Source organism: Pistacia vera, unplaced genomic scaffold (assembly GCF_008641045.1).
Source record: "Pistacia vera cultivar Batoury unplaced genomic scaffold, PisVer_v2 Contig432, whole genome shotgun sequence".
Taxonomy (NCBI): Eukaryota; Viridiplantae; Streptophyta; class Magnoliopsida; order Sapindales; family Anacardiaceae; genus Pistacia; species Pistacia vera.
In genome coordinates, this window is record NW_022196260.1 from 860,774 (window position 1) to 880,193 (window position 19,420).

Below are 19,420 nucleotides of genomic sequence, written 5' to 3' on the forward strand. Positions count from 1 at the left end.
TTTTCTGCGGTCTGTTGATGCACATAGCTCATGAGAATATCACATGGTTCTGTCCTGCAACTAATTATCAAAGGTTTGAATGTAGACAAATATAGTGTCTATTTCTTGACTCACAATATGGCCTACAAGTCTAGCAATGTGCCAATGGAATTTCACCTAAAGATTGTATAAGAGTACTTGGATCATCAGCATCAGTACAAATGAAAAATTAATGGACCCAGAGAACAAACTAAATGCAAGTTTTCAATTGAAAGAGCCTAACAAAAAATAACATATGATTGAACTGGAAAGACTAATAATTACACAAGGAAACAAAGAAAAAGAAAAAGTAAAAGATATTTTTGCTCTTCATATCACTTGAGAGAAACACATTTTGGAAAGAATCCTGTAACATTCATTCTGTGAAGTACATGGTATTTTTCTAGGTTTCAAGATCTATATTGGTCTAAATCCATTTTGATCCATAGTACCCCCAATGTGGAAGGTGGAACTACCAAATTCTGTTTCCATGGGCAAAAGATAAACAGAAACAGTACCATCAGCATTTATACGATTGGGCCAATCACCAACTTGCTTTTTATAATATCATTAAGTCAGTGGCCTGCATTTCAAACCAACCACAAATTAAGAGTTGTTTGAGTTCCAATTCTGCGGCTTTTAACTGTGCATGCTGAATCTTTCAACTCAAACATGTATAATTCAGTTATCTCTTATCTCTCCTTAAATGAATAGTCTTTTCTCCCAGGCATTCTTTTCTGTCCTGTAAGAAAATATATATACTTCTTCTTTTTGGTCAATAATAAAGACATTAACTTCATAAATATCATCTCCTGTATTCCAGTTACTGTTATGAGTATTGGTGACTTTTGATAGTGAACAATTAGTTTCAGAGGGATGAACTCTTGCTATACAGTCCGCATAATCTTCTGATCTATAAATGTTTCTTAAAATTATCCTCCTGTCTAGATTCTAGACAACTTACTGTGCATCCAAATTGATCACTATAGAATAAGACTTGTGATATGTTGGATTACATTTGTTCTTTATACTGAAATGCAGCTTATTACTTGCTTAGTGTAAGACACCAGCATAAAATTTTGTACTATAACATGTTTTCATGCCCATTTCGGTGAATGGAAGGAAAAAGTTGGTCAATCTCTTAGAATCCAAAGAGAAACTATATGTAATATTGTTTGACAATAAGGAACATTACAGTTAACATAAATGTGAGAAAAACTGGAGTATTTCTTTATAACTAGTCTCTTGTATGGGTAGCATTTCCCATCGGATCTCATATATTCGCCAAACAAATATAATAAATGTACAAGAATTCAAAAAATTGTCATGTAACTCCTCTTAGGGCAGCATCATGATCGATTTAATTGAGAAGTGAGATTAATGAAGATGTCTTCTTTGCAAGGAATTGTGAGACCACCCATAGGATGATTGAATCCGAATTCTTCCTCAGCCTTACTTAGCAATTCTTGAAATGAAGGCTGATTCAAGAATGATACTGGAATTATGAATCGCTTCATTTGGCTCTCCCCAACATAGACTGCAAGGTACCCTTTTGGCACATCTGATGACACTGAAGCTGCTTGATTTGCAAACAGTTTCGATTGTCGCAGAATGTGCTTAGCGTGTACAATACCAGGAAAACGGATGGCCATTTCTATTTTTTATGTTATTGCCTTAGAAAAGATGGTAAAGATCAAAGATGACTTGAGATAGAAGAAAGCAAAGATTGCTAATAGAAACGGTGAGGACTTGGTTTAAGTTTGTGGGATATCCTGTGTATTTATACAGAGGGCGTATGGGAAAGTCTCTGAAACGTGAAATGAGTGATGTTTGGCACTTTGGTGGGGTTTGCCAAGAGACATTAGCACCTGAACAATCACATGGTTGTGTCTTCCAATTCATCATCAAGAACTTATGAGTGACTGAGACTGCATGTTTGTTAGAACACATTTGCCCAACCATTAAGTATGTGTAGATAAGAAATGCTTAATCATTTGTTGATTCAACGACGACAACTTAGAATGCATAATTAAGAGATATGAGTATATTATTTCTGGTATAAGATTATGAGCAGATAGTCTTTTCGTATGAAATCACCTTTGAACAATGTTAAAAGTCTTTTGAACAGGACCTGCCATGGTTAGGCATTCATTCATCTGGGATATGAAGCAACTTGATTTGAAATTTTCTCTTAAACAGATTGAAAAACTTGCTGATCACTAGAATGGTATATCAGGATCGGTAAAGCTCTAGCAAATTTTCACAATGAACAAATATTCAATTATCTGATAAAAAGTTAAGTAAACATTTAAGCAACAGTATTCACTTGTACTGTTATACTTGGAGGTAAGAAGAGATTTGTAGTTAGTAGTATTTCCTGGCCCTTAGCATTGATTGCTTTTGGCATTTCTAGTTGCAGGACAAGGCCTTGTGAAATGCACGTGAAGTAAGTCCTACATCTAGCCCCATTCCCTACCCACCACATCTCAAACCACCAAACTTCTGTAGGTAAATCAATTATCACTAAGAAACGATACAAATAATATCATTTGAAAGATAGGTGCCAAATTCACACCATGTTACTGCAATTTCATTGAGCAAAGTAGAAGAGATGAATTACTCTTGCCTCATTAACTGCACTTCCAAACTGAACTGCTGAGACTCCTTGTATAAAAAACTCCCAAGTAAACCGCTTAGATGCTACCAGCTTCTGTTAACCCAGCCGAGAAGTTAAATTATAAAGTAAAGGATACTTTACTTGACCACGGTTTTTATGTTCAATGAAATGAGATTAGTAAAGAGTGAATCTTGTTTTGAAATTGCTGATGTATATTGTTATTTGAATTAACTGGCAAATAAATTCAAACATGAACTTTCTGTTTTTTGATCAGATGGTATTGTATTTGCAAATTCTTGGTGAGTGCTTCTATGACAAGGGAAAAAAAGAAAAAAAAGAAAAAAGATAATGGAACAGTAGTTCATTCTGATGTTGTCTATAAACATTTGATTCCTTTATAGATAAAATTACAATGAGCCAAGATGAAAGCACTGGATTCTGAAAATTGTGTATCATTTTTTTTTAGACTATTTACATATCTATTATCTCTCTAGTACGCCATTGAAAACTTCAGGCGAGATTGATGAATCTAGCTCTTTTTCTGAATGGGATTGTGAGGTGAGGCCATCCATTTGCATGATCAAAGAGACATGCTGGTTATCCATTGGATTCAAAATATCTCTGCATTACAAAATTGTCTACGGCCGTTAAGTTTATGCGCCTTCCCCTTTATGACCTACTCAAATGAGATGTGACATCAATGAACATGTCTTCTCTGCAAGGAATTGTCAAACCACCCATTGGATGATCAAAGCCAAACTCTTCCTCGGCTTTACTTAGCAAAGCTTGAAATGAAGGTTGGTTCAAAAAAGACACTGGAACTACATATCTCTTCTTTTCGGCCTCTCCAACATACACAGCAAGATAACCTTTGGGTACATCCAAACTTGTTGAAGCTACTTTATTTCCGGTCAGAGCAGTTCGCCTCAGAATTTGCTTGGCAACAATAACACTAGGCAAACGAATTCCCATGATGCTGAAGTTTTTTCGAAGAGAAGCAAGAGGGGTTTTTGTAAAAGGAGAATTTTTGAAGAGTTGGATTGCTTATGACCTCAAAAGCTAAAAGTGTGAGTATATATAGAGGAAATGGAATGCAAAAAATCCTCTAGTTTGTTAAGTGAGTGGCCAAAAATCATCTGCTGGGGTCTGGGCGGGACATAGCTCATAAGGTCATCAGATGACCTTGTCTTTCAACTAATCAGCACATATAGGGGACCGGAAGGCAGATATCATATTGTGTCTCTGTGCTGAGAATACAAATATGTCCTACACCTTTGAATGTACACCAATGGCAGACCGGCTAAAGATTATAAATGTACAGATGGTGTACTCAATACTGATTTAATTTCCAGCTTTACTGACCCTTTGATGGGGGACATCCTTTGGACATCATAATTTTGAAGGACAATAATCAAACTTGATGGAGGAAGTAATTATAATGCCTGAATCGAAAAAGAAAATAGAAGAAAATGATCAGATGAATTTGTTGACAAGTAATTAACATGATGAAGTTGGAAATACTATGAGATAATACTAAAAATAAATAAATTCTTTTCCAAGATATAACACAATCTGCTCAATATAGAAACAGCCAAAACTAAGGGAACACAAGATTAAGATTAAAGTGCCAAAGATCTTAAATATGTGTCTGCAGACGTCTGACCTATTTAATTCGATAATTAGTTCTTGTTGGTTTTGGTTCCAGATTGTATTGAAAGGAAGGTATGAGATGTAATGGAAAGGAGAAGAAGTCGTATAAAACAATGAGAAAAATGCTGAAAAGTTCATATATTTGTTTCATTAACTTGAGCTGAAATATATACAAAAGTTTTACATCAACTGTTGTACCTAATCTTGCAGGGATTTTTCTAAAACATTATAGCAGCACCACACAATTCTAACCAAAACCAAATATATGAATTTTATAATCCTGAAATGCAGCTCCATAACTTGCTGCAGGTAACCAAAACAGCTGACTTAATCAGCATTATTTTCAGCTCCATCCAGCTGCTAATTTCAGCTTCATTAAGCTGCTTCTATCAGCTCTTCTTCAAGCCACAATAAAGACGGTTACAGCAAAATATCACTTGGCTTAACAGTTATCTTGATTCAGCTCTTCTTGATAGAATTTATCTTGGTATGCTCCTCAGCAAGCTGTTTCTTCAGCTATAGCTGTTGCCAGCTTCTCGACCTGCTGCTTATAAGATTCGATCATCTAACGGTAGGTATTCCTATGGTGAAGCAATATGAAGCTAACCTACAAGGGAGTAACTGTGCGCTAACCTTTCTAGTATACTACAAGATCAGTAAAATGAAAAAATAAAAAAATAAAAAAAAATAAATAATAAGGTTTCATGGTATAGAAACAAAAACTTTCTACTGAATGTTTATGTCCTTGTTTCTGAATTGAGAGAAAATTTGGTAAAATCTGTTGTTGTATTCACTTGTCTATTCATATACAGAGCTATCTTCCATAAAAAAAAAGTTACATGCTATCATACAAAATTTTTGAGTACTAAATTCTTTTAGGATACACTTTTATGACCTGTCCAAACTAGACATTAGATCAGCAAACACATCTGCTCTGTAGGGAATTGTAAGACCACCCATTGGATAATCAAATCCGAATTCTTCTTCAGCTTGACTTAGTAGGTCTTGAATTAAAGGGTGATTCAAGTATGATACTGGAATCACAAATCTCTTTTTGTGGTTTTCTCCAACAAAAATTGGAAAATGGCCCTTGGGAACTTCTAGGGACAATGAAGCCTCTTGGTTGGTTGTGAAAAGTGATCCTCGAAGAATTTTCTTTGCATGAACAATACGTGGTAGAAGGAAACCCATGATGCCTATATGTTTAGTGGGAGAACAAGAAGATGATCTCAAAGGACTTGCAGAACAATCTTGTAATAGTGTATAACAAGGACTTCGAAATTCGATTGTGAGAAACCTTAAGTTAGATATGCATATATATAGACCAAGTGCTATATGGAGAGATTTCAAATAAGTGGTGGTGAGAAATCCATCAATGTTATTCAACAGGAACGATCACATGGCTTTGCCTCCCAATTATAACACATATGATCATTGGTATTGTGCGGTCTGTTTGTTGTTCACATATCACTCATAGCCCACAAACTGAAAGCACAATCTACACAGGTCCACTTGAATTTTTATGGTGTCTATGAACTGTCCACTAATTAATGCAGCTGGTCAAGTTATAATAAGGACTGATCGTAAGAATTTGGATATATCTTATAGCAAACACACAAGGTAGTTCATGTGATAATGTCGTTGGTCAGTGACAATAAGAATTGGGACCTGAATTGAAGAAATGATGGATTCAGTGGCAGCACCAAGGTGACTTATCATGTGGTTTTGTCTGTTGATGTTTAACATCTAGACTCAGGCTGAGCAGAACAGAACTACTATGAAGAACTTTACCTCTTTTTTTTTTTTTTTTTTTTAAAAGCTTAATATAAGAACATAAGTAAATTTATCATAATGGGAATAATCACATTCTTTATCTATCCCGAAGTTCAGTTTCATGCTCTTATTGAATGTCCAAGAAAAGGGATTTCAATGATTAGATTGCTGACTAGAATATGACTGGATTAAATGACTATCAAATCATAATCCCTGTTTATGGCTAATTAGTCAAACACCTTCCCTTGCAACATTTCAAGGAATATGATTGATTTGGGTGAACAATCACATTGCTTTCTCTTAATAAGGCCTTTGGCTTGCTTCATTACCTGGATTCTAACACTATCAAATGATCTTCTAGTCTCGGATTCTCTAACCGTCATTTAGTAGATTGTTATACTTGACGATTCATTTCTCATAAATTATTTCTGGAAGGCTATGTTGTTCAAAATGTTGTAAGGCATTTGCACTTGTTCATAGGAACTAGGTACTTCTAAACAGTTGTGATCTTTGATCACAGCACTCACAACCAAACTGTTGGAGTTGTCGACTACTTCAGCATTAATGGGTAACGGAGATGCACTCGGGTGCCCTGCTCCCCGGTGAGCGGGCGGGGGTCACGGGGCCAGCGCCCCCGAGCCCGTAGGCGGTTTTGGGCTTTTCCATGTATAACCGCTATAGGATTCCTTTTAAATTATTAATTCCTTTTTTGGTTAGGCTTAGGAATAGGAATTCTTGTAAAACAAGGTTTAATCTCTTAAACCTAGTATATAAACATTCTTTTCTCTTGTTATGAGGTGAGAGCAATTCATTCATTGTAAACGAAAGAGGTGAGGCATATTTCAATAATATTGACTCAGCTGGACGTAGCCCACATTGGGTTAACCAGGGTAAATCGCGCGTATAATTTCTTTGTTTACTGTTTGTTTTGTTTTACTATTATTATTTTGTTCCTGTTGCTTCTCTATTTCCTTCACAAACTAGCAGAAGCACATTTGAGTTGAGCATTCAGTAATGTGGAGTACATAATAATCCTTGATTGGTTTTGCATTAAATTAATGAAAATGTATCTTGTCTTGACTCTTCGAATCAAGTTACTTCAGATGCACTGATATACTACATGGAGTTGCTTGGCCTCAGCATCGCAGTTAAAATGACCAGTGTACTGTTCTGGAAAACTTTCTAATTAATTACTTTATTTTGCCGATTGGTTATGTTGCAGCAATCTAGACATTCATAATTGAGAGGAATATAGTATACCACAAGATCCCAATTCAAGCAAGAAAGAACTGCAATCAGAATCTGATTTAGGAAAAGATGATGAACAGCAAAATGAAAGAAAATTTGGTTAATTGGTTACGATATGGTGAAACAGAATGAAGATACAAAACTTTCTACTGAATGTTCATGTCTTTAATTCTGAATTGAGAGAAATTTGTAATTGTATTCGCTTATCTTTCGGTATACAGAGAGCTATCTTCTATGGTCCTCATAGAAGAAGAAAAGGTTACATGCAACTAGTTAAGTCTGCTATACAAAATTGTTGGGTACTAAATTCTGTTAGTATATACTTTCATGACCTGTTCAAACTAGACAATAGATCAACAAACACATCTTCGCTGCAGGGAATTGTAATACCACCCATCGGATGATTGAATCCGAATTCTTCTTCAGCTTGACTTAGAAGGTCTTGAAATGAAGGGTGATTCAAGTATGATATTGGAATCACAAATCTCTTTTTCTGGTTTTCACCAACATAAATTGTAAAATGGCCCTTGGGAACTTCTAGGGACATTGAAGAACCTTGGTTTGCTGTGAAGAGAGATCCTCGAAGAATTTTCTTTGCATGAACAATACTGGGCTTAAGGAAACCCATGATTTTATGAGGATGTGTATATCTCAGGTGGAAGAACCAGAAGGTGATGTTAAAGGACTTGTGGAGCAAGCGAAAACTTTATGACACTTGAAGATGTGAAGAAGCAAAAACTCTTTGAAAAGTATAACTGAAACTAATAATGTAACAAAGACTTGGAAATTCAATGGAAAAACCTGAGATAGATGTACATATATATACACAATATTCAAATAAGTGGTCAAGAGAAATCCATAAAGGTTCTTATTGAAGAATGATCACATGGGTTGCCTTCCATTTGTAATACATGATCATTTGCGTTGTGCAGTCTATTTTTTTAATATGAATTGTCGGCTTATTAATGTAGTTGGCGATGGAGCTGGTCCACTTTAATTTTTATGGTGTGTATTATTTGTCTGCTGATCAAAGCAGCTGGTCAATTTTCAAGAAGGACTGATCCATAAGAGCAATGTGAATCTATCGTTATAGCAAACACATAAGCCAGCTAATGTGTAATGTCGTTAACCAGTGACAATAAAAATGGGAAGAAATGATGGATTCTATTGTTACCTATCCTGTGGTTTTGTCTGATTATGGTTAACATCTAAACTCATATCTTATCAGAATAGAACTACCGTCAAGAAACTTATGTGATACTGTCTTTGGCCAGTGCCAATTAGAATTGGGCCTGAATTTGAAAAATTGATGGATTGAGTGGGAGCAACAGAGTGACCTAACATGTGGCTTTGTCTGGTGATTCTTAACATTTAGACTCAACCTGATTACAAGAGAACTAGGATAAACAAACCTTTTTGTTTTATTGACCCAGTATTAGAGCCACTGTGATGGATCTTAATGGGAATGATCAATATTCATTATCTACCCGGGTTATTTCAAATGGCCCAGAAAAGGGATTTCAATGATTAGATTGCTTTTTAAAATATGAATGGATTGGATAACCATCACAACAGATTCACCATTAATGGCTAATCAGTCAAACAATCCTGCAACATTGCAATGATAATGATTAAATTGGATGAATAACCACATAGAATTCTCTAGCGGACACCTTGGCTTGCTTCATCACATGGATTTTAGCACCATAAAGTGATGGAACTTCTAATACCACCTTCTCTAAGAGGTCATTTAGATTGTTACACTTAGATATCACTTCTTCTTTCTGCAAAAGCTAAGTTGTTGAAGAAGTTGCTAAGGCAATTTGCACTGGTTACAGAGGAACTTGAAACTTCAGGTTAACAGAAAGAATCGGATACAAAGATCTGTGCATCAGATGGGATCTTTAATCACAGCACTCAACCAAACTACCTCAAGCTCATATGAGTTAATGAGTACATGATCATTCCTGGTTGATTTTGTATTATATATATATATATATATATATCTTCTCTTGACTTTCCAATCAAGTTATTCCAGATTTGTATGTACTACCGTCCGACACACTGATATACTTATAAAGTTGGTTAGAGAGCATGATAATTAAAATAGCAGAGTATGCTGTTCCAGAAAATTTTCTAATTGCTCTATTTTTTTTTTGTCTATTGGTTATCATGCATCAATCTAGAACTTCAAAATTGAGGGGAAATATTGTATTGCAAGATCCCAATTCAAGCGACAAATAACAGAAATTAGTATCTGATCTAGAAAAAGATTATGAAAAAATTCGTTTAGTGGTTAGTTGAACGGAAAAAAGGAACAAAACTTCGTACTAAATATCAATTGAGAGAGAATTTGGTAAAATTGTAAGACTGTATTCACTTTTCTTTTCATACACAAGAGCTATTTTCCATGGTTCCCATGGAAGAAAATAAAAAATTTACATGTACTATTTATGTCTGCTATACAAAATTGTTAAGTACTGAATTATGCCAAAGTACTCTTTCATGACCTGTTCAAACTAGACAACAGATCAACAAACACATCTTCTCTACAGGGAATTGTAAGACCACCCATTGGATGATCAAATCCGTATTCTTCTTCAGCTTTACTTAGCAGTTCTTGGAATGAAGGGTGATTCAAGTGCGATATCGGAATCACATATCTCTTGTTTTGGTTTTCTCCAACATAAACTGCAAAATGGCCCTTTGGAACTTCTGTGGCCTTTGAAGCATCTTGGTTTGCTGTGAAGAGTGATCCTCGAAGAATTTTCTTAGCATGAACAATACGAGGCAGACGAAAACCCATGATTTTATAGGATATCTATATCTTTAGGGGAAGAACAAGAAGATGATCACAAACAACTTCCAGACCAAGCAAAAAGTTTACACTTGAAGATGTGAGGAGTTATGTTGCTTTGGTTTTTGTGAACCAAATTCTATGTGTATATATAGATTGATAAACAGGAAAAATCCCATGTGGAATGAGTGTTGAAAGGTGATACTAATGGGGTCTAGGGATAGACATGAATCTTGAGGGATCACATGGCACTGTCTTCCAGTTCAACCTCCACAATTTTAAAGCAATACTAGAGACATAATGACCTACTTACCTTGTGACTACTGCTAAATAAGGGAGCCATGATACCCATCTGATATGTAGTAGAGATGACAAAAGTATTGAGTTTGACATGGTATAGTAGTCTATTTTTTGAATATGAATTGTCGGCTTATTAATGTAGCTGTAGCTGGAGCTGGTCTACTTTAATATTTATGGTGTATATGATTTGTCTGCTGATCAAAGCGGCTGGTCAATTTTCAAGAAGGACTGATCCGTAAGAGCAATGTATAGCAAACACATAAGCCAGCTAATGTGTAATGTCGTTAATCAGGGACAATAAAAATTGGAAGAAATGATGGATTCTATTGTTTCCTATCATGTGGTTTTGTCTGATTATGGTTAACATCTAAACTCAAATCTTATCAGAACAAAACTACCGTCGAGAAACTTATATTTGTTGTTTTGTTGTGACGACTTCATAATGGATAAATGGATTACAGAATGTCCATTATAATGCTGATTAAATTATATATGAATGGACTGGATGACTATTACATCAGATTCACTGTTAATGGCTAATCAGTCAAACATGCTTGCAACATTGAATAATGACATAAAATTCTCTATAATAAGGCATATCAATTTGACACCTTGGCTTGCTTCATTACAGAGATTCTAACACCATCAATTGAAGGAATTCCTAATGTAGCCCTCTCTAACCCGTCATTTAGTAAATTGTTACTGCTTGATACATAGCTGTAGGTGTTTTGGCCGGAGAATTTTAAGGAAAGAAAGAGAAACATGTATTGAGAGAAACTTGGCTGAGTAGTCGAAAGTGCACGGCTTGGTACTTATGGGACTATTGGGATGATCTTTTGATACTGTTAGGAGACGTACATTTCACCATTAATCATCAATTACGCGAAGGGAATAGTGCAGCGGATTTCCTCGCTAGACGGGGCGAGGAGGGTAATAATAATGCTTTTTTGGATTTTAATTCTTTGCCTCGTAAGTTGAAAGGCATTCTTCGGTTGGATAAGGCGGGTTTGCCTTAGTTTAGATGGTAACTTGACTTTTTGGGTTTTTCTTTGGTTTAGGCTTGCTTGTTTTGTTTTGTTTTGTTTTTTTCTTTATAATTTTGATATTTGGGATGGTTTTTATTGAATTTCTATAAATCCCAGGTGTCCTGTTTGTTACCACGGTTTTCCTCCGTCACAAGTGAGGCCTATTAATAAAATTGGGAGGAAGTCACTCATGGACAGGTGACTTCGTCTCTTCTCTTAAAAAAAAAAAAAAAAAAAAAAAAATGTATTCAGAGAAAGTTCTGCATTTTCATTTAATTTCACTACAGATTTATACAACAAAACATCAGTCCAAAATATCCTCTGTTACACCAACTCTGCAGGGATGTTTACAAATTTGAATTTAAACCAAAGTTTACAACTAACATAGGCCTTAATCACAGCTGAGTACACCTAAGCACATAACTAAAAACACATCAACTTCAGCTGCTCACACACGTCAGAGCAAAGTTTTCAAAACCAAACCGAATTTCAGTTACATTTCCAGCAAAAAATCACTGTTTCAACAATAGCAACTCTTTTCTTGTATATTCTTTGTGGAAAGCAATTTTGTTGAAAAAAATTGCAGAGGCATTTGCACTAGTTCAAAGGAATTGTGACTGATTGTTGATGTGGAAATTTGTTTCATCAGTTATCATCTTTTTAATTGCTGCACTTGCAACCAAACTCTTCTTACTTGAACATTGAGGAATGGGGAGAGGAGTACATAATAATAAATATGTTTCATCTCTTGATCTTCCAAATAAAGTTGATTCTTATCTCTACCATCGGATGTGCTGATATATCAAGTGAAGGTGCTTAGATAGCATGACTATCACAGTTAAAAACTTAAAATGACCTTGACAACTTGGTAATTACTTTGGTAGAATCTCTTTAATAAGGCATTTCAACTGAGAGAGAATTTGACACCTTGGCTTGCTTCATTACAGATATTCCAAATAAGGCATATCAATTGAGAGAGAATTTGGTAGAATTGTAAGACTGTATTCACTTTTCTTTTCATATACAGAGCCATCTTCCATGACTTCCATGGAAGAAAAAAAAAAAGTTACTTGGTACTATCTATGTCTGCTATACAAAATTGTTAAGTACTGAATTATGCTAGAGTACTCTTTCATGACCCATTCAAACTAGACACTAGATCAACAAACACATCTTCTCTGCAGGGAATTGTAAGACCGCCCATTGGATGATCAAATCCGAATTCTTCTTCTGCTTGACTTAGCAGGGCTTGAAATGAAGGGTGATTCAAGTACGATATTGGAATCACAAATCTCTTTTTTCCGTTCTTTCCCACATAAACTGCAAAATGGCCATTGGGAACTTCTGTGGCTATTGAAACATCTTGGTTTGCTGCGAAGAGTGATCCTCTAAGAATTTGCTTAGCATGAACAATACGGGGCAGACGGAAACCCATGATTTTTTATGGATGTTTATATCTCTAATGGAAGAACAAGAAGATTATCTCGAAGGACTTGTAGAACAAGCAAAAACTCTTTGAATACAGTATATGAGACTTCTGATGTAAAATAGACTTTGAAATTTGGTAGTGAAAAACCTGAGTTAGGTATGCATATATATAGGCCAAATGCTATACGGAGAGATTTCAAATAAGTGAGGGAGAGAAATCCATCAAGATTATTGATGAGGAACGATCACATGGCTTGCCTCCCAATTATATAATATATGATTATTTCCATTGTGCAGTCTATTTCTAGTTGTTCATATATAACTCTTAGCCCAGAAACTGACAGCACAATCTACACAGGTCCACTTGAATTTTAATGGTGTATTTGAACTGTCGGCTCATTAATGCGAGCTTGTCAATTTATTATGAGGACATTATAGCAAACACACAAGGTAGTTCATGTGAAAATGTCGTTGGCTAGTGCCAATTAGAATTGGGGCCTGAATTTGAAGAATTGCTGGATTGAGTGGGAGCAACAGAGTGACCTAACATGTGGCTTTGTCTGGTGATTCTTAACATTTAGACTCAACCTGATTACAAGAGAACTAGGATAAACAAACCTTTTTGTTTTATTGACCCAGTATTAGAACCACTGCGATGGATCATAATGGGAATGATCAATATTCATTATCTACGCGGGTTATTTCAAATGGCCCAGAAAAGGGATTTCAATGATTAGATTGCTTTTTAAAATATGAATGGATTGGATAACCATCACAACAGATTCACCATTAATGGCTAATCAGTTAAACAATCCTGCAACATTGCAATGATAATGATTAAATTGGATGAATAACCACATAGAATTCTCTAGCGGACACCTTGGCTTGCTTCATCACATGGATTTTAGCACCATAAAGTGATGGAACTTCTAATACCACCTTCTCTAAGAGGTCATTTAGATTGTTACACTTAGATATGACTTCTTTTCTCATAATTTCTTTCTGCAAAAGCTAAGTTGTTGAAGAAGTTGCTAAGGCAATTTGCACTGGTTACAGAGGAACTTGAAACTTCAGGTTAACAGAAAGAATCGGATAAAAAGATCTGTACATCAGATGGGATCTTTAATCACTGCACTCAACCAAACTACCTCAAGCTCATATGAGTTAATGAGTACATGATCTTTCCTGATTGATTTTTGGCATCATATATATATATATATCTTCTCTTAACTTTCCAATCAAGTTATTCCAGATTTGTATGTAATACCATCCGACACCCTGATATACTTATAAAGTTGCTTAGATAGCATAACAATTAAAATAGCAGAGTATGCTGTTTCAGAAAATTTTCTAAATACTCGATTTTTTTTTTTTTTTTTTGTCTATTGGTTATCATGCATCAATCTAGAGCTTCAAAATTGAGGGGAATTACGGTATTGCAAGATCCCAGTTCAAGCGACAAATAACAGTAATTAGTTTTAGAAAAAGATTATGAAAAAATTGGTTTACTGGTTAGTTGAACAGAATAAAGGAACAAAACTTTGTATTAAATATCAATTGAGAGAGAATTTGGTAAAATTGTAAGATTGTATTCACTTTTCTTTTCATATACAGAGCTATCTTCCGTGGCTCCCATGGAAGAAAAAAAAAGTTGTAATTACTACTTTTGTCTCCTATACAAAATTGTTAAGTACTGAATTATGCTAGAGTACTCTTTCATGACTTGTTCAAACTAGACAATAGATCAACAAACACATCTTCTGTGCAAGGAATTGTAAGACCACCCATTGGATGATCAAATCCGAATTCTTCTTCAGCTTGGCTTAGCAGTTCTTGGAATGAAGGGTGATTCAAGTGTGATATCGGAATCACATATCTCTTGTTTTGGTTTTCTCCAACATAAACTGCAAAATGGCCTTTTGGAACTTCTGTGGCCATTGAAGCATCTTGGTTTGCTGTGAAGAGTGATCCTCGAAGAATTTTCTTAGCATGAAAAATACGGGGCAGATGGAAACCCATGATTTTATGAGATATCTATATGTTTAGGGGAAGATCAAGAAGATGATCACAAACAACTTGCAGAACAAGCAAAAAGTTTACACTTGAAGATGTGAAGAGTTATGTTGCTTTGGTCTTTGTGAACCAAATTCTATGTGTATATATAGATTGATAAACAGGAAAAATCCCATGTGGAATGAGTGGTGAAAAGTGATACTAATGGGGTCTAGGGATAGACATGAGTCTTGAGGGGTCACATGGCACTGTCTTCCAGTTCAACCTCCACAATTTTAAAGCAATACTATAGACATAATGACCTACTTACCTTGTGACTACTGCTAAATGAGGGAGCCATGATACCCATCTGATATGTAGTAGAGATGAAAAAAGTATTGAGTTTGACATGGTATAGTAGTCTATTTTTTGAATATGAACTGTCGGCTTATTAATGTAGTTGTAGCTGGAGCTGGTCTACTTTAATATTTATGGTGTATATGATTTGTCTGCTGATCAAAGCAGCTGGTCAATTTTCAAGAAGGACTGATCCGTAAGAGCAATGTATAGCAAACACATAAGCCAGCTAATGTGTAATGTCGTTAATCAGGGACAATAAAAATTGGAAGAAATGATGGATTCTATCGTTTCCTATCATGTGGTTTTGTCTGATTATGGTTAACATCAAAACTCAAATCTTATCAGAACAAAACTACCATCGAGAAACTTTTAGTTGTTGTTTTGTTTTGACAACTTCATAATGGATAAATGGATTACAAAATGTCCATTATAATGCTGATTAAACTATATATGAATGGACTGGGTGATTATTTCATCAGATTCACTGTTAATGGCTAATCAGTCAAACGTGCTTGCAACATTGAATAATGACATAAAATTCTCTATAATAAGGCATATCAATTTGACACCTTGGCTTGCTTCATCACAGAGATTCTAACACCATCAACTGAAGGAATTCCTAATGTAGCACTCTCTAACCCGTCATTTAGTAAATTGTTACTGCTTGATACATAGCTGTAGGTGTTTTGGCTGGAGAATTCTAAGGAAAGAGAGAAACATGTATTGAGAGAAAGTTCTGCATTTTCATTCCATTTCACTACAGATTTATACAACAAAACATCAGTCCAAAATATCCACTGTTACACCAACTCTGTAGGGATATTTACAAACTTGAATTTAAACCAAAGTTTAAAACTAACATAGGCCTTAGTCACAGCTGAGTACACCTAAGCACATCACTAAAAACACATCAACTTCAGCTGCTCACACACGTCAGAACAAAGTTTGCAAAACCAAACTGAATTTCAGTTACATTTCCAGCAAAATATCACTGTTTCACCAATAGCAACTCTTTTCTTGTATATTCTTTCTGGAAAGCTATTTTGTTGAAAAAAATTGCAGAGGCATTTGCACTAGTTCAAAGGAATTGTGACTTATTGTTGATGTGGAAATTTGTTTCATCAGTTATCATCTTTAATCGCTGCACTTGCAACCAAACTCTTGATCTTCTAAATAAAGTTAATTCTTATCTCTACCATCGGATGTGCTGATATATCAAGTGAAGGTTCTTAGATAGCATGACTATCACAGTTAAAAACTTAAAATGACCTTGACAACTGGGTAATTACTTTGGTAGAATCTCTGTAATAAGGCATTTCAATTGAGAGAGAATTTGACACCTTGGCTTGCTTCATTACAGAGATTCCATAATAAGGCATATCAATTGTGAGAGAATTTGGTAGAATTGTAAGATTGTATTCACTTTTCTTTTCATATACAGAGCTATCTTCCATGGCTCCCATGGAAGAAAAAAAAAAGTTACATGGTACTATCTATGTCTGCTATACAAAATTGTTAAGTACTGAATTATGCTAGAGTACTCTTTCATGACCCATTCAAACTAGACACTAGATCAACAAACACATCTTCTCTGCAGGGAATTGTAAGACCGCCCATTGGATGATCAAATCCGAATTCTTCTTCTGCTTGACTTAGCAGGTCTTGAAATGAAGGGTGATTCAAGTACGATATTGGAATCACAAATCTCTTTTTTCCGTTCTCTCCCACATAAACTGCAAAATGGCCCTTGGGAACTTCTGTGGCTATTGAAACATCTTGGTTTGCTGCAAAGAGTGATCCTCGAAGAATTTGCTTAGCATGAACAATACGGGGCAGACGGAAACCCATGATTTTATATGGATGTTTATATCTCTAATGGAAGAACAAGAAGATTATCTCGAAGGACTTGTAGAACAAGCAAAAACTCTTTGAATACAGTATATGAGACTTTTAATGTAAAATAGACTTTGAAATTTGGTAATGAAAAACCTGAGTTAGGTATGCATATATATAGGCCAAATGCTATACGGAGAGATTTCAAATAAGTGGGGGAGAGAAATCAATCAAGATTATTGATGAGGAACGATCACATGGCTTGCCTCCCAATTATATAATATATGATTATTTCCATTGTGCAGTCTATTTCTAGTTGTTCATATATAACTCTTAGCCCAGAAACTGACAGCACAATCTACACAGGTCCACTTGAATTTTAATGGTGTGTATGAAATGTCTGCTCATTAATGCAAGCTTGTCAATTTATAATAAGGAAATTATAGCAAACACATAAGCTAACTCATGTGATAATGTCTTTGGCCAGTGCCAATTAGAATTGGGGCCTGAATTTGAAGAATTGCTGGATTGAGTGGGAGCAACAGAGTGACCTAACATGTGGCTTTGTCTGGTGATTCTTAACATTTAGACTCAACCTGATTACAAGAGAACTAGGATAAACAAACCTTTTTGTTTTATTGACCCAGTATTAGAACCACTGTGATGGATCATAATGGGAATGATCAATATTCATCATCTACCCGGGTTATTTCAAATGGCCCAGAAAAGGGATTTCAATGATTAGATTGCTTTTTAAAATATGAATGGATTGGATAACCATCACAACAGATTCACCATTAATGGCTAATCAGTCAAAAAAATTTGGCCTTCTTTAAATCACATCTAAGAAATTGAAATATAAGTCTTAACAATTTGTCAAAACGAAACAATCATATCATGGAGTATCTGGAAGGAATATCTAATAACTGGATTTTAAAATTCATTGAAGGCTATACTAAACATGGAAGACCTTATTTTCAATCAATATTTTACATTAACTGTTAGAATCCCAAATTGGTGGTTTAGGAATTTAACGAGTAAGAGAAGATACTTGAAAAGCTAATAGGATGAAGTTCACAGAGAGACCTAAAATGTCTTATACTAGTCATTCTGTAAAAATGAGCAATAATTTTCAGCAAACAAGTTTTCTCAATTCAAACTTTTCCTACATGAAAATGCAGTAACATTGATAAACTAAATGGTGTTGCTTGCCTAGAATTGGGAGCAATAGCAAAATGATCTGGTAAGCCATTGTTATAAAGATAGAATACTTTTAGAATTAAATGGAAGGAAAATATAGATAAGCCAATTGACCTTGAAGAACAAAACATTCCATTTACTGATGCTTTTACTACCATTTTGGTTGAAAATAAAAAATGAAATTTTGTAGAGGGTATTCATAAATGTTAACTCTACAAAATTGGATTTACAGATAATTGTTAGTGTCCTCTCTCATGGCTCATCTATGCGAGAAATGAGATCAATGAAGATGTCTTCTGTACAGGGAATTGTGAGCCATGGACATATCCAAATTCTTCTTCAGCTTGACGTAGTAAGTCTTGAAATGAAGAATGGTTCAAGTATGATACTGGTATGACAAATCTCTTTCTTTTGCCCTCTCCAACATAAACTGCAAGATAGCTTTTTGGGACATGAGTGGCTATTGTAGATGATTGGCTTGTAGAAAATGAAGACTGTTGAAGAAGTTTCTTAGCTCGAACAATAGCAGGTAAACGGAAACCCATGATTTGTTTAGATAAATTTGGCAATGGATCACAAACGACTAGTGGAGTTGTATAACTTTTGGTTGTAGAGTTGAGACCTGGTGCTGCATGGTGAAAGGGTCTGCAGTATTTCTTCTGATGTGTGGTGTGTGGTGAAGAGGCAGTTTAGATTATGAAGAGACATGCTCATGAGATATCACATTGTTTTGTCTTCCAACTAATCATCAAATTTTAATGAAAGATTGAACAAATAGTAAACAACATGGGACCTGCTTCAGATTATTCTTTGGTTTCTATCCTTACACAGTTAGTCAGTGAGATGTGATAACATGTGGTTTTGTTTGGTGATGCTCTTATTGAATGTCCCAGAAAAGGGATTGTAAGACCACCCATTGGATGATCAATTCCGACTTCTTCTTCAGCTTAACTTAGTAGGTCTTGAAGTATGACATCAGAATCACAAATCTCTTGTTTTGGTTTTCTCTGACACAAACAGCGTTTGGAATACTTTCTACAAAAAGGGATGAATAATAAAATTAAAAACCCATAGTCAGTCCTGATGCTATTGCTCTCAGCTGACCAGAAGGCAACAGTGTCTGCTGGCAGGAATGCATCTTTATGTTATTTACTCAGTCAATCAGTCATTAATATGTTT

The 19,420-nt window shown here is 35.2% G+C and overlaps 5 protein-coding genes and 1 pseudogene across 5 annotated transcripts; all 6 read right to left on the reverse strand.

Annotated features, from left to right (window-relative positions):
• Positions 1 to 1,266: 1,266 nt before the first annotated feature.
• Positions 1,267 to 1,728, reverse strand: LOC116143744 (auxin-responsive protein SAUR23-like). Its single transcript, XM_031429190.1, has one exon. It carries the CDS (start codon positions 1,668 to 1,670, stop codon positions 1,368 to 1,370), a length of 303 nt encoding a protein of 100 aa, XP_031285050.1. The 5' UTR covers positions 1,671 to 1,728; the 3' UTR covers positions 1,267 to 1,367.
• A 1,291-nt stretch (positions 1,729 to 3,019) lies between these two features.
• On the reverse strand, positions 3,020 to 3,663 carry LOC116143738 (auxin-responsive protein SAUR23-like). The gene has a single exon (XM_031429185.1). The coding sequence runs from the start codon at positions 3,605 to 3,607 to the stop codon at positions 3,305 to 3,307; it is 303 nt and encodes a 100-aa protein (XP_031285045.1). The 5' UTR covers positions 3,608 to 3,663; the 3' UTR covers positions 3,020 to 3,304.
• Positions 3,664 to 9,701: 6,038 nt separating this feature from the next.
• Positions 9,702 to 10,206, reverse strand: LOC116143739 (auxin-induced protein 15A-like). Its single transcript, XM_031429186.1, has one exon. It carries the CDS (start codon positions 10,110 to 10,112, stop codon positions 9,810 to 9,812), a length of 303 nt encoding a protein of 100 aa, XP_031285046.1. The 5' UTR covers positions 10,113 to 10,206; the 3' UTR covers positions 9,702 to 9,809.
• Positions 10,207 to 14,512: 4,306 nt separating this feature from the next.
• LOC116143741 (auxin-induced protein 15A-like) lies at positions 14,513 to 14,875 on the reverse strand. Its single transcript, XM_031429188.1, has one exon. The coding sequence runs from the start codon at positions 14,873 to 14,875 to the stop codon at positions 14,573 to 14,575; it is 303 nt and encodes a 100-aa protein (XP_031285048.1). The 3' UTR covers positions 14,513 to 14,572.
• Positions 14,876 to 16,700: 1,825 nt separating this feature from the next.
• On the reverse strand, positions 16,701 to 17,137 carry LOC116143740 (auxin-induced protein 15A-like). Its single transcript, XM_031429187.1, has one exon. It carries the CDS (start codon positions 17,054 to 17,056, stop codon positions 16,754 to 16,756), a length of 303 nt encoding a protein of 100 aa, XP_031285047.1. The 5' UTR covers positions 17,057 to 17,137; the 3' UTR covers positions 16,701 to 16,753.
• A 1,275-nt stretch (positions 17,138 to 18,412) lies between these two features.
• On the reverse strand, positions 18,413 to 18,810 carry LOC116143748 (annotated as a pseudogene).
• Positions 18,811 to 19,420: the final 610 nt, after the last annotated feature.